The sequence below is a fragment of the Centroberyx affinis genome, unplaced genomic scaffold, assembly GCF_046629955.1.
Source record: "Centroberyx affinis isolate AG114_WGS23_722 - 3 ecotype Tasmania unplaced genomic scaffold, CSIRO-AGI_Caff_v1 ptg004036l_1, whole genome shotgun sequence".
Classification (NCBI taxonomy): Eukaryota; Metazoa; Chordata; class Actinopteri; order Beryciformes; family Berycidae; genus Centroberyx; species Centroberyx affinis.
In genome coordinates this window covers 5,280-21,275 of record NW_027281834.1, presented here as the reverse complement: position 1 = coordinate 21,275, position 15,996 = coordinate 5,280, and the positions used below count along the sequence as shown (strand labels likewise).

Sequence of the window (15,996 nt, the reverse complement as noted above, 5' to 3'; positions counted from 1 at the left end):
TACATGCTACACAGTTGGATACAAGTCCTTGTGATTGGAGGAGGGGGAGCACCATATGCATTGGGGATTGAACTTTGATCATGAGCGGATTACACATGCAACTGAAATGTGCGTTATTCATTAACATAGATCTGGCTGCAACTTGAAAGGGACTGCGTGGTAATGAGTCAATTACTGATAGATGTGGTCAAAATGCTTAATGAGAAATGATGAAGATATCAAGGGCTAAAAAAAGACGCCAACAAGGCACGAAAAATGTAAAATAGCTGTATTTCATGAGTTCAGAGACCAAAACATTGTTCACAATTTTACAGTCATGAGGAATGTAGTCAATAGGTGAGTAAAAACAAGTTTTTTTTTTTTTTTATCCAGCTAGGTTTCTTTTTTACATTTTCTTAAAGAAATAGGTTAAACAGTGTGAACATTAAAACGTGTTCAGCTCTGTCATTTCATTCAAGCCAAAATAAATCTGTTTTTTGCTATTCAAGAGGACACTTGATTGTTTGTGCTATAGAAAAACAACACTTTGTACAAACACTGATGTGAATCAACGATGGGAGCAACAGTCTATCACTTTTTGGTTGGCTGAACCTCTTCACTTCTCTTTTTATAGAGGAAAGCTCGGGCTTTAACACACAAGACGCAATACAAGAAGAGAGGACTTAAAAAAAAGAAGACAATATGCCACAAAAATCTATTTACAGGGACTCAGCATTGACCTTTCTCTTTCTAGCCAGTAGATCAGTTCGTTCATTCAACTTGCAGAATGAGGCTCCGGCTTTCCAATATCGTAGACGCAGGATACATGGAATACGCAGGGCTTTGAGCTTGTGATCCATAAATATCCAGCTTCATGTCTTGCAGAATTTATCTGGAGGGGGAAAGAACGTGAAAACCATCGCATCCCCTCATCCCATCACCTCCCCTGCGGCATCAGTCCTGTAAGTCGCTGTTCTGTCCAGCAAAGTTAGAGAGGGGGGGGGAGCAGAAGCGTCCGAAGCTCCCCCAGCCGGATGGCCGGGTCCTGGGTGTCAGTCTCGGGCTTCTCTGGGTGCTGCAGGAGCAAGAGGAGGAGGACTGGGACGGAGGAGCAGTGGGGGTCGCTTGTACAGCGGGACGTAGCGGGGTTCGGACAGGAGCGTCTCTCCAGACCACTAGGACTGTTTCAGGCGTTTCCTCGGGGGGCCTAGGAAGGGGCACTGGGCCGAGGCCAGAGAGCGGTACGCCTCGGCTACCAGGTGGGGGTGAGAGGCCACCATGGACTTCCAGCCCGAGGTCTCCATCACGTCAGCCGCATGACTGGGAGAGAGAGTGAGAGAAAGAGAGTGTGAGAGAGAGAGAGAGAGAGAGAGGGAGAGAGAAAGAGAGAGGGAATATTGAGGTAGAGGAGAAGAGAGGACAGACAGAAAGTGAAAGATTGGGAAGAGAAAAAAGTGTAAAGTGTAAGGAAAGAGTGAAGAGAAATGCAAAGTAGGAAATGAAAGAGGAAAAGACCCAAGAAACAAAATGAAAAACACATACATGAAAAAAAGGGAATAATAAGGTTCTATCTGGGTGGAGTGCAGCTCTGAGATATTGAGCATCAAATATTTGAAATACCAGCTGGCAAAACTGTTATGTACTTTATGTCTTTTTTTAAATATTTCACCCCCAAAAAGTTCTTTTTTACAAAAATAACACCACACAAGCATAAAGTAACATTCGAAGTTCATGAATATGTGGATAACGCAAAGTTGGCAAAAAAGTCAGAGAGAACTTTCTAATTCCAATCTCACCATGTCCTGAATACAGTCACCATCTCCCACAGATGTGTGTTGACACCAGCGGGCCCTGTGGCACCCTCCGCCCCCCCGACACCCTCAGGGTGCTGGGCTGCACTATCACGCACACCGCTGCGTGGCCTTTAATGACATTTGTCCTGTTTTATTGTGTGTAAATAAACAACAGCACGTGTGTGTGCGTCCTTCTGCGTTTGTTTACATGTGCCTACGTCTTGGCATGTCTACCCATGGCGTGTGTGTGTGTGTGTGTGTGTGTGTGTGTGTGTGTTCATGCACTGTCCCCACAGCGGCTCCAGACCTCCAGCCGACCTCTGACCCTATTCCCTGCCGAGGATGTGAACCCCGGCTTCCGGTAACGGCCAGTGTGCTCAGGCTGAGGCAACGGGCCAAAGAAAGGGCGCAGGGAGAGCAGCCACAGCAGGAGAGGAAGGAGGAGGAACGGAGGGAGGGAGGGAAGGAGGAGGGAGGGAGGAGGAAAAAAAACAGGGAGGTGAGAAGGAGTAATGAGAGTCTGCAGAGAGGAACGGGAGAAGAAATAGAGGAGGCAGAGGGAGGGAGAGGAGCGGTGATGTGGTGGTAAATCAAAAAAGTGGGTAAGCCTTGACCTCCAGTCAGTGAACGACCGCCATTATAAACAAAATCAATCCTATTTTCAGAAAAGCATTAATTTATGCTTTTTTTCCCCCTTAAAAGACACTAGCTTTACATCAGTCTGGTAACTTATCATTTATACTATGAATTTAGGTCCTAAAGATTGATGTCAGCCTAAAAATGTGGGTGAACTCTATTCTGCAAATAAAAAAGTGGGTTTTTTGAGTTTTTAGGTGGCTTTACCCTCCACTTCTTCCCTGGAGAGGAGGAATAAATGGGAGAACGGTAGATGGAGGAAAAGGAGGACTACTATTATCTTGACTAGATGACTGTAAGCTGCTTGTAAAGGCTAGTCTGGAAAGAGGTGGTGGTGGTGGGGGGGGGGGGGTGTTATTGGTTCCTCTGTGTCGTTTGTTTTCTATATTCGTCCTCGATATTGATTTTTGTTTTGTTGCTCTTGTTGCTGTCGATGTTGTCCGAGGGAGGAGGGTTGATAACGCTTTGCCGGCCAGAGTCCCCCGTGGCCAATTTTCCCACCACAACAACAACGCTGTCGCAAATTAAACTGTCATAACGCCCATAACCACAATTAATGACAGGGATTAGGGGCAGAAATCTGCATTACTGAACACCTTAGGCACACATGAGCTCTTAAGTAGAGAACGGGGGACAGAGGAAGAGGAGAAGGTGGAGGAGAGCAGGGGAAGGAGAGCGAGAGCGAGGGAGGATGGGAGTCGATGGAAGAGGGTGGGAGACAGAAACAAAAGAGGAATGAGGCCAAGAGACGAGGTGAAACAGCAAAGAGGGGACAGAGGCAAGTGTGAGCGAAGTATATGGGAAAAGCACCTGGCTGAGAGAGAGAGGCTGTGACAGAGAAATAAAGACAGAAAATAGAGGCAAGGAACTGTGCAATTTAGGTACAGTAATGGCAGTGATTGAGAGCGAGCTCTTTGTTTTAACTGGCCGTTCGACTACTGGATCAATGACCTCACCCTGGACATAAATAGCAGTCATTGTTGTTAATAGGTTCCATCTTACCTAAACAGGCTGCCCGCAACATGATTAACATCAGCGGCTGAGGTTTATTGCTAAATGGCCCAATATGATATGGCAGCAAAAATGGTCTGATGTGGGGATTAAATTAAATTTCCACAGGAGACAAAAATTGCTCCCATTGAAAATGAATGACTTCCTTCGACGAAAATCAAAGTGTGCGTGCGTGTATGTATGTGTGTACAGGGTAAAAAAAATAATAAATGTTTGCATACTGTAAGTGTGGAAGCGGTTCAGAAGACGGATGGTCACAGTGCGGCAGTATAACTCACTAGTTGATGAAGTCCACAGCCTGTGTTTTGAGCTGGTCGGCGCTGTGCAGGTCAGCCAGGATGAGGATCTCTGCAGCGTTCTCCACAGACAAACTAGTGCACAGAGCATCCTCACACATCACCTTCAGCCTCTCCAGAGCATACTGACAATGACAGAGAGACAGAAAGGGAGAGAGAGAGAGAGAGAGAGAGAGGGAGAGAGAGAGGGAGAAAAGACAAACAGCAGATAAACTAAATTACCTAAGCTGTGCTGCCATCACCCACCATTGTTGCATTGTGTAATGATTTGGAAACACTGAATTACTCTACCGCAATGGCAATGAGCGCTTGTTTGAATACGAGAAAAGATGGCGAAGAGAAAGAAAGGTGACAGTTATGTCGAGCGAGGAGGCGTGAGGGGAGATGGGGGAGGGAAAGGTGGGAACGGAGATATCTCTTTTAAGAGGTTCAACACCGAAAAAACAGATTCCTCTGAATTTGCTCGCAAAGATGTCACTAACATTGACAGTAATCATTTTTCTGCAGGGTTTCAGGTGGAGAAGAGAAAGAGAAGGAGAAAGAAGAAGAAGAGGGCCTTCGCTATTGTGCGACAAGTGAAGCCCGCTGGGGCGCCATCTGAATGGTAAAGCCGACCTCTGCCAGGCCGGATTCAAGCCTCTGTTTATCCAGCTCCACAATGAGCAACACATCTCTATTAATAGAGCGCACAGAAGGAGCTCACAGAATGACAGGAAACATGGAGAGAGAAATTGGAAGATGAGAGTGGAGGAGTAAAATGTGGACAAATGGACAGAAATCCTTGAGCAGACAAGGTCAGCGCCTAATACAGGCAAACAAGGAATAGGAGTCGTGGGCTATTGTGCGTGTGTGCATGTATGTGTGTGTGTGTGTGTGTGTGTGTGTGTGTGTATACGTGCACACATGCTAGGTAGGTAGGTGCATATTTTCCTGCATCAGTGTGTTTGTGTGTATGCCCAGTGTTTCCTGGGTGTATTTTTTAGGACATTATGCATGCATGCACACCTGTGTGTAAATGAACGTGGTAATACACACACACACAAACACACACGCTGTACCTTGTCAGCTGCAGCCAGCAGGTCGTCAGCCATCTTGTCCAGGTTGGGGGCCTTGCCTGTGTAGATGAAGCACATCATCTCTTTGAAGACATCTGGCTCCACGTCATTTATCTCCACACGGTTCTGAATGGGAGGAGAGGACAGGAGAGGAGAATACACACCGGGTTTAAAAGAATAAAAGGAGAGAGAATAAAAAGACAGATGCTTTGACAATCCTTCAAAACCACGCGTAGCAGAGCGTTTTTTTCCCCCTTTACTAGAATATCTCAACACCCACCTGAATTAAACTCACTCACCTTGTTTAGCACACACACAGGGACAGTCAGACATGCAGAGATACAAAACAAGTTCCAAGTGCCAAATAAGGAAGAAAAAAAAAAAAAAGAGAAAAGAAGAAAAACCTTGTGAACAGTCTGAACACGTTTCAGCTAAACTCAAAACTACATTCTAGTAGATTTATTTAATTCTTTTCAGCTGATTCCTGGAAATTAATCCTGAGCATTCATTCCTTGACAGCGCCTGCAGCCAGCAAGCGAGGCTTTATCGCTTGTCGGCACAGTGACGGTAACCTGAACCTTTCCCTCCGCTCCGAGAGGCAGAACAAAGCAGTAAACCAATTATAACACCGCTTTATCGTCACCACGGCGACCACCGGCGTTTTAGCAGGGTCAGGCTGGGTGTACCAACAGCTTAGTGCATTTATGTCAACTCTGACCACTCAACAGCAACATAAACACACAGGGAAATAACGGGGGGTGATAGTCTGGAGCCAGCCGGGTTGCACTTACAGCACACAGCCGGCCAACAGTACCCATGTGCGGAAACACAGATAAAGAAACATATAAAGACGTGGGCACACATGCAGCTTTCAATCTTTAAAACAAATCTGCTACACAGTCTGTTATGTATACACAGATCCTGCACATACATACTTTGAATTAACCTCAAACTCTTGCTTGAAAAATAACCCTCTTCATCCAGGCCTGTGCTTTCTTGTCACGTTTTTTTTTTTATTATTTTTTTTCGGAGGGGAAAAGAGACGCTCCGTTGCCAGTGGAATTAGACAATCCATCCAATATGAAGGAGGGGTTTGAAATACAGGAGATGGACGCTTGACAAATTTTATTCCGGTTGATTTCTGACAGCTAGGCAGCGGATGTGTGCTTTTAAGAAAAAAAAAAAAGAAGAAGACAAGAAGAAAGCAAAACAGAACCACATAATAACACTGGGAGTCACACGGAAGAACCCAATGGGGCTTCCATCAGCGGCGCGGATCAGGCCAAGTGAGGAAGACGAGCTTCCAGTGGCGTCTCATAAATAGAGTGCGGGCTCCTGTAGTTACAGTGTGAGGAGCGCTCCTCTATTCACAAAGCAGTCCTCTATTAGACTGTTTCTTTATGAGCTCATTTGTCTCTCCTCTATAGAGTGCTGCAGAGGAGTGTTAACCCATCTATCTGTTTTCTCCGTATCGTATGGGGACGCGGCCCACCATCCCCCCCCCCCCCCCCCCCCCCCCCCCCCCCTCTGATGAAGACGCCCACTTAAACAGCAATTAAGATGCATTTCCTGGCTCTGTGCTTTATAATTTCCCCATTCGAGCCGCGCAGGCATCAATATTCCGCTGACACGACGGCTAAATCACCGAGGTTCAATCTCACCACCGCCTATCAGATGAACACAACCAACTGTGGCACGAAGAAGGCGCTTTCGCTCACACACGTGCGCACACACACGAAAACATACACACACATACCCATGTAACACACATATATACGTATAAGGGACATTATGAAGAGCAATGCACATATGTAACGCTGAAACACACACACATACACACACACACACACACACACACGCACACACACACACACTCACAGCCATAAAGATTTACTTCTACTTAATGCATCCATAACATCAATAACAGTCAAGTAAACATTATTTGATACACAGAGTATCTACAGGTTCCAGAGAGCTCAATTTAAAACATTTTCAGACTGTTTTAATGCGACCTGAAAATCAATTTAAGGGAATTTAAAAGCCTAAATAAAGAGACAAAGCTGGCAAAACCAGCCTATTTCCAAATGAGCACAACTAATGAAATTTCTAAAAAAGGACAATAGGAAATTAAATGTTAAGTGACATGAAGTCCAATTGTTTAAGTAAAGCAGATACGATGGGAAAAAAATGCTTTGCATATTGTACTACTAGCTACTACTGTTCTGTATTAATCTAAGAGTGGACATGCAGTGGAAAGAAATCTATCAGTGCATGGTGAAAAACAGACTTTTAACAACCGTATTCAAGACATCTGAATACTTTTTAAATCTTTTGCTAATGTATTTGAAGTCTTTTTTCAGACTTTTTAAAGGGCCCGCGGTTATACAGTGGCAGTTCCCGAGTCTTCTTCCTGCCTTCAGTACATGTAAGAGCACATGCAGACACACTCAGATGTGCTGAAAGGTGAGCGCTAGCTGACGCAACGGAGAGAAAGATGAGAATTTAGAGATACTCGCCACTGAGGGAACAGAAGCAGCGAAAGGCACAGCGGCGTCAAGCGCTCTCACTCACCTTCTTACTCTCTTCCATCTCGTGCTCAAACATGGCACTGAACACCGGCGACCGAGCTGAGAGAGAGAGAGAGAGAGACAGAGAGAGAGAGAGAGAGACAAAAAGGAGAGAGAGTTTTTATTGTCTGAAGTGTTTATACATGGTGAGGTCTCTGATATCTGATAACAGCCTGCCACAGGGTCAGAGGAGAGGAAGGTGGATGATTGACAGCAGTGACAGCAGAGAGAGCATCGTGTGGAAAAAAAAAAGCCGAGCTCCTTGCTGCTGACAGACTGATGAAGACCTCTCCAGTGTGTTTGCCCAATATCAGTGCTGATAGCCCGACTAGACTAATATATGAAACCCCTTTAATCTATCCTGCTTCTGTTAGGAATATGCCGTCATGCAATAAGTCTGCATGGTTAAAATAATCACAACATCCCGCCTTTGTGGTATTCTGTTGAGGGAATATACAGAGTTTTTGGGAGATTGGCCCACTGGTCGACTTATATGTCAAGTGATGAGAAAATTAACACCAAAATCATCCATGTGTGGCCCGGTAGATGATTTGCTCTGGTGCTCCATGCTAACACTTTAGCATACACCATGTTGAAAGCTAGTAGGTGACTAGCATGGACCAAAGTAAGAAGACTGATATTTTAGTAATTCAAAGTTATTACAGTTTTTTCTATGTGACCTGTAGATTTATAAATAAAAAAAATGAAATATGAATATATAAATCAATGTAGCTGATGTAGCCAAGCTTACTTTTTCTAACTATTTCAGGTGAAAAAACATAATGATTTTTAGCTGGATGCAGTCTCCCGTGACCCACCACCTTCACTTCCTATGAAAACAGGGAAAGTCATTTACAATTACTTACCGCTTAGCCTTATAGCCGCTACAGGTTTTCATTTTCTCACTTTTGATATACTAGTTGCCTACTATCACTCAACATAGTGGATGCTAAAGTGTTAGCATGAACTACACTGGAGCCAATGGATGATTTTGGCGTCAATGTTCTCATCACTTAAACAGGTAAGTTGGCCAATCTCCCAAAAAACTTGGTGTATTCCGTTAAAGGCAACACAGTGTTTTTTTCTCTCTTATTATCTCAGGCATGACAACATTTACAGCAGTTGGGTGGCAGGGTGGTCTAGTGGATTGTGAGGTGGGTTTAATCTCCAGGGTAGACTGGCTGCACTAGCTGCACGACCCAACCACAGGGCAAAAAAAGAAGAATTCCTCTGCTGGGTATAATTAATGTATATCAAATTATGTAAATTTATCACACTTGTGTTGTCACGTGAATTCACTGTTGTACGATAATTAAATAATCCTCACATCCCGTCTGTGGTGCTGCTGAAGGCAACAACACATGGTGTGTTTTCTCTCTTATTATCCCAGACAGGCCAGCGGTTAGTTTGGGCCCAAGCTGAGGTTCAGCCTCATGACTGGGTCTGCTTCAGGGTCTGCACTCATTTAGCAGCCGGTTCCTTTGATCATGATGGGGATGGGTGGTGGTGGAGGGGAAACATATCGGATTAGACGGATACATTGGTTTGCCATTATAGTGATTTGCTGATATATTGGGCTGATATTGGCCAAAGTGCCAATATCTCAATCAAGTTATTTGGAATATGTCAGCTGTGTTATTAGGCCGACACTGGCCTTTTATGAAAAATTGCCTATCAGCCCGTCAGTGACATTCGCCTCCGATATGACAGATATGATGCCGTTTGTTTGATTACATGTTTATTGTGTAATTGTGCACTGGTTGTCTTTGGGAAGCTCTTAACCTGAATTAACTCTGTGACATTTTAATCAGATTCCACACAAGTATGCAAGTATGAATCTATTGTTCTTCTTCTTCTTGTAATTATAATTCCCCTGGGTTAAAATGTCTTAGTCTCCCATGGCCTCAACGCTGTTTCAAAGGCTTTTCCACCCTGACAAGAATCAAATTCTGCGGTAAACACTGAATATTTTTTGGGGGGGAATTTCTTTATGGAAATGGTCAGATTTGAGGATACTGAACATCAGCTAGAAAATATCAGCTATTGGCGACTTAAACCCAAAACTATCTGCGTCAACCTTCAAACACCCATGTCGGTTGAACCTCAGAGTATAAGGCGAGGCTGGAGGGCAATCCTTTCAGACTGAAACATCCCAGTCGGATCGTCCTCTTCACCCCGACCGACTCCCTCAGGGACGTTCGTCAGAAGGCCTGAACTCTGTTACCTCCTCTCTGTCTTCCTCTTACTTTGTACAGCGCGAGTCTGTTCTACGCCACAGTTTCATGTTTTTAAGTTAGTTTTTATCTCTACTTTCATTTAAATTCCACTTTAAATTTCAGATCTGTTCGTTTTCAGGGCGTGTTTGTTTTGCTTTTTCCACACAGTGTAGTTTCTGATTTTGGTTTTGGTTTCAGTCGTTTCATTTTAGATCAGTTAGGGGAAAAAATGGCCTGTGTGTGTGAAATGTTTACTTCATTTTTAGATCAAAAAACACAAAATGTTCTGTGCCTCTTGTACTGGCTGGACATGCAAAGACAGGGGTGTGTTGGCCCAAAAATCCAATGAATACTAGATGCAAGGGAAGCTCGCACTCACAAACAGAAGAAGAAAAAAAAAAGTCAAACTGAGATATCTAAATGCAAAGTTTCCATTTCATACTATATCTGACCAATAACATGAAGATCTCTGCACTGATGATGGGGTAACTCAAAAAATATTTTGCACTTTTTCACTTTATTGGTCAGAGGCAGAATAACATGGAAACTTTGATTTTAGACATTTCATTTTTTTCTTCCATTTGCGAGTGCGAGGAAAGGACATCAGTCATTTTTATTTTACATGACTTATGGTGAATTCGCTTAAGTTAGGAGAATAATTGTTGTTGTGTTGTGATAAAAATGACTGCCCTCTCCACACTCTGGGCTGAATCAAAACAAAAAACTATGAATAATCGATGAGCTTTTTTATTTCATATTAGTTAGTTTTGGAACCAGACAATATAGATTTAGTTTTTTAAATTTTACAATAACAACCTTGTTCTGCGTTATGACAGCAGGATGCTTGGCCTCTCTTCTTCTTCTTCTTCAGCTACAGTATGTGTGTTTGGAGTCATTCACTTGCTGCTGAATAGAAATACAGCGAAGCCTCCAGAGCCAGTTTGCACCAAATGTACTTAGTTTCAAACATAGCTGAATTATAACCTAGGTTGGCAGTAAATCCTAATTTACATGTCACTAGAATAAAAGCTACACTAACCAAATTAATTACAAGCGTGGAAGGTGTAAATGATACAAAGTGATATAAATGCACTAAGGTATCAATATATTTTCTGTGTGTAACATCATTAGTTGTTAAATCTATACCATTTTTCTCTCAATAATCAGACAGATATTGTCTTTACCAATCTGTTCTTTTCACAGTGAAGCAGTTGATTAGTGTAGCAGTGTTATCCATTAAAAAACCTATGTTGTTAACTCGTGTTATCACCCCCTCTAAATATCTGATTGAAGTTACATTATCCAAAAACTATAATTATCCCCATCTCCCCGATTAGATGAAACAAAACGTATTTTGTATTCCCACTACTTTGATTTCATGGAGCAAAAGGAAGACAAGAACATTTGGTTTTCATGATCATTTGCAGGTGAGGTCACTGAGTTATCCTGATTTTAGAGATAAGAGGTCCCAATCACCTTTTTTTGCGGGTGTGTAACGGAAAAGTAATATAACAAGTACGCTGAGGAACCCAATGTACCAGCCATCTAGTTGAAGAGTGTGATAACCAGAATACCAGAACTCTCTCATTGATCACTGATCAGCTATTCGCCTCAAAGGACTTCACCGACTTTTGAGGAGTTTGGCCCATTTGCCACCTCACCCAATATGTGAAGAGGATTGGCACCAAAATCATCTCTGTGCCTCAGATAGCTGTCCAGTGTGCATGCTAATGCATTAGCATACGGTAATTGTAGGCAGTTAGCATTATCCTAAAAGTGAGTTAATGAGAACTGGGGTTGATTTTAACGACACGCATCCAAACCTGCCAGGCTTGTTTAGGGGATTGGTGAAATAGACAAAAATAGGAAAAAAATGCACTCTCAAGATCTCTCTTCCTGTGAGACTTCAAATGTAACTTGTTTTGTGTTCACAGGAAATGAGCAAAGTTAGCCAGACAGCTAAAGTTTTTGCTTTATTGATTTGTAATGGCCTTCAGTAATGACGAGGATAATTTGTTTTCAGAAGTTATGAATCTACAGGCCATGGAATAAAAACCAATGTCAATTTTGGATGACTAAAAGGTTTATCTTCATACTTTGGATAACGCTAATCGCCTGATTACTTAACATACTTCATGCTAAAGCGTTAGCGTGCGCACCGGACAGAGCTAGCTACCAGATGATTTTGGTGCCAATCATCTCAGATATTGTTTAAAGTGAACAATGGGCCAAACTCCTAAAAAGTCGTTGTAGTCCTTTAATAACAATCTTATGCTGAAACAAGTTTAGAAATATTCTAAATATTTGCACTGAAACCACATTTACCAACTACTGAATATCTAGGTAGGACTTTACACTCTAACTTAGGGACAAATCTACAGTAAGCCTGGCTGGTGCAGCTCAATACTGGTGAGCTCATACTGCAGCAACAGAGGGAGGGGGAGGCAGCAGCGATAGAGAGAGAGAGAGAGGGACAGAGAGAGAAAGAGAAAAGAAAGAGAAAAATGGGAGAAGACAGAGGAAGGCAGAAGGAAAAAGAGAAAAGGCAAGAGAGAGAGTCAGTAGAAGACAGAGGGAGAGAGAGGAAGATAGAGACGGGTAAAGAGGGGGGATGCAAAGAAAACGAAGACAGAGGGAGATAGAGAAATGGAGAGAGAGAAAGGAAGACAGAGACAGGAAGAGAGAGGAAGACTGAGAAACAAATAAACAGAGAGAGAGAGAGAGGAGAGAGAGAGAGAGAGAGAGAGACCACATCCAGCAGTGGTTTAAAGATCACATGGCCAATGAGGAGCCAATTTGAGCTGCTCTCCCTCCTTCGTTTGATCCCTCCCTGTCCGTCTCCACGGCGATTAACGGCCGGGAGAGTTGTCACGGGAACGGGCGAGAGGGGGAATAACGAGGACGAGGGACGACGGCTGGACCAGGTAGAGCAGAGAGAGAGGCTGCTACAGGAGAAAGGATGGAGGGGAGAAACAGCGAGAGAGATGTGGAGAGAGAGGGGAAGACCCCAAACCACAGCAGCACATAATTAAAATGGCTCCTCACACACACATTTCAACAAATCCAATAATGAACAGCCTCTCCTCGCCTCCACAGAGACACACAGTTCGCCCGTTTCCTCAAAGTTTTCACCGTCTGATTCTGGCTGTCATCAAAGTGCCAATATCTCCAACAAGTTGTTCAGAATATGTCACTTGTGTCAAATATGATGTATGCAAATATGATTGTGTAAATAACAGTGAAGTTATATACCTGGTATTTTGTGCAGATATTCACTATATTTAAATTGGACCCTTTTCATACCCCAAAACTAAAAAGTACTCAGCAATTTTATTCTTGAAAGCCTCTGAAACAGCATTTAGACTATGTGACACTAAAGCTGTTCATTCAAACCCAGGATAATTATATTGATGAATTATACAATAAATATGTAATCTTACAAACTGCATCATATCTATGAATTCGGAGGTGGACAACAGTGACTGACCGATATGCGATTTTTAGTGGAAGAGTTTTGGTGAAATGGTATTTGGGGTCTGCACAACTACAACTTGTCATTGAGGTTAACGCAAACTGTGAAAACTTGACTGGGTGCCTTTGATTTAGTCAGTGGACAGAGCGCATGTGGGCAGAAAAAAGGTGACTAATCCAACCCACCCACTGGTGCATCAAGGTAAATGTTTCAAGCGCACCTAGGGGACCTGGAGGAGGAGTTTTAGTTTACTTTGGAACCCTCTTGTCGCTGCTTGGTATATTTAAAGAAATTACTCAGAACCTCTGGTCCAAACCAGGCCACGACCCATCAGACTCGCCTGAGAAAGACCCGCAAGAATAAATGGACTCTGACGTGGCTATGCTAATGACGGCTATCAGAAACTCTGAACAGAGAGTGTTGGCCAGAATTGACTCAACCATAGTTTCACTGTCAAGTGAGCTTCACAGGAGGACAGACAGTCTTTCAAGTGAACTACATACTGAAATTAAGTCCATTTGTTTGGAATTAGCCAAAGCTATCAAGGAGCTCCACAAAGAGAATGTAACACACAGTATGTGTATCAAGAGCCTTGAGGAGGTTGCCAATTACACCTTGGATCGCATTGTCGAATTAGACGGAAAAATAAAGACTCTTCCCTCTAGTATTGACCATTTGATAAAGAAAGTTGAGGATTTGAAATCCAGACACAGGAAAGACAACTGCGGAAAAATGGGTCTGGAGGAAGGCTTCAGCGCTATCCGGCCATTGCTACAGGACTCCCTAGGCCTTGACTACACTCCTGCAGCCAAGTCCTAAAAAGGCAGATTCACCACGGCCGGTCGTTATCAAGTTCCATTATTTCCAGGAGAAAGTGGACATTCTTCACCAAGCCTCAAGAACGGGACCCATTTTACACAATGGCAACTGCTTCTATATTTTCCTGGATTTTACTGTGTCCGTGAAGAAGACGTACAGCCTTCACAGAGGTGAGAGAACTGCTACGCTGCTGGAACAGCAGTTAGCAGCAGCCAGCTACAACAGTGAAGTCAACACATATCGGGGCTAGCGGAAGCTAGCTGAGTGTGTGGAGTACAAGGCAAGGCTAACACAGCTGTAGGTAATGCTAATTAATGTTAACAGGTTAGGTTAATATAACTGACATAATTTGATTTGGAGTGTTATCTGTGATGATTATTATTAACAATTTCAATGATGAGGCAGTTAACATTAATAGCAATACGAGAGAGAGCATGGATAAAGGAGAGGTTCTTATGTGTGAGGATGGTATTTATCATTAGCTAACTAGGTAACTATGTAGTTTGTTCGTACACCTTAAAGAGCATCTAACCACACTGACACAGCACAGTTGACGAAAAGAAGTAGCATCGCAGTACTGGACACTTCCCTTTCCCCTCTCACACCTCTCCCCCTCGCTAATGAGCCTATTAACAATTACACATTGAATCATGCTTCTATGGCAACAAATCATGCCACCTGGGGTAGAAACATTTATACAGCATCCACCCGTAATAGCTACACTGTTCTTAACTTGTTAATAATAATCGTTAATATAACTGTCTAACCCGTATATACTGTATATAAGCATGTAATGTGCATGTCTGTATCTATGTGTGTACACTAACGTCTGGTTTCCACAGCAGTCGGCTCCATTGATCATGCTGCGTGTGTGTGTTCATGTCATATGGGAATAACCGTCAGAACAACTTGATGGTTGAAAGCAACAACTTGGAAGTGTTCACACGTTCAAACTTGTTTGAAGCCGTCAAGGCGTCGCAGTTGAAGTTTTCTGTAGACTTTGGTTGCTCCTGATCAGCTTTTTCACACTTAACACATGTAGTTCATGAGTGACACATTTGATGGTGGTTTCTTCTTGGTGACATCAGAGTCTGAGAAATCAGGATCAATTGCCAAATCCCAAGTAGTATTTACCATTTGAAAGCTAAGTAGGAAGCTGGTATCTATCATCTTTCCCATACGTGATGAATGCAGGATATTCTCACCTGCTAAGATGGCTTTGTGTGCCTGGAACTTCTGGCCAGCGACACACAGGGAGCAGTCTGTGAATCTGGAGTTTTCCCAAAGATCTCCGAGCTCCTCAGCCAGCCTGCAGTCAGGAACCTTCACCATGTTCATAGTGTTCTGGCCTGAGATGTTCACAGAGTCCTGCACCACGCTCACCTGAAAACACACATACATACATACATATACACATGGAAAAAATGTACCAATTAATTTGCCTCATTATCTCCTACAGTATAATTCACTAGGAATGGGACAATATATCGAAATTAAATATATCACAAATACGAAAATGCGACAATACGTATCGTGGGGCAGAAAAATGAATCGCGATATCAGCTCCATTTTATTCTGCTGTAGTAATCACAAATGAGACAGCTTGACCATCACAGTTTCACAAGCTCTTCATCCAAATTATATTATTTGCGCTTTGTAATGAGATTTTTAAATTGTTGTTTACATTCTAGCGAGCCAATGCCATTGCTTGAAAGATCTGCGGCTCAGAAATAAACATAAATTCTGCACAGTCATGCTTTGTTGTCATTGAACTTTAATATTTCACATCATATTGTGGTTGTATTGAACCATGAACACCATATAGAGTATTGAATTGTATCCTGAGATAAGCGTATCGTCCCGTCCCTATAATTCAGGCTTTCAATAACAAGGAACTCTCAGTGAGGAAAATATAGGAGATAATGGGGTAAATCCAATTGCAATTGTTTGGCAACAAAATGCTGCATGAGCTGTTTAGATAAATCTGATGGTCATTTTCTGCCCTTGTTGGATCTCTAAACAACCAGGCTCCATTGACTTCAATGATTTGGGAGAAAGTTGAGATGCAGTAGCTCACTCACTGTGTGTTTGATGTTCCTACAAACTACAGTGGAGTTTCAGTAGTGAGTACAAACAAAAGAATTTCCATGTT

General features: G+C 42.9%; 1 protein-coding gene across 1 annotated transcript; it reads right to left on the bottom strand.

The window, feature by feature from the left end:
* Positions 1–346: 346 nt before the first annotated feature.
* Positions 347–15,227, bottom strand: LOC139663511 (speckle-type POZ protein-like; the record flags this gene model as incomplete). The annotated part of the gene is made up of 5 exons (XM_071542202.1): positions 347–1,299; positions 3,698–3,840; positions 4,774–4,896; positions 7,342–7,397; positions 15,050–15,227. Coding segments are annotated over 5 exons (645 nt in total), but the record flags the coding sequence as incomplete, so codon positions are not given.
* Between the last annotated feature and the right edge of the window lie 769 nt (positions 15,228–15,996).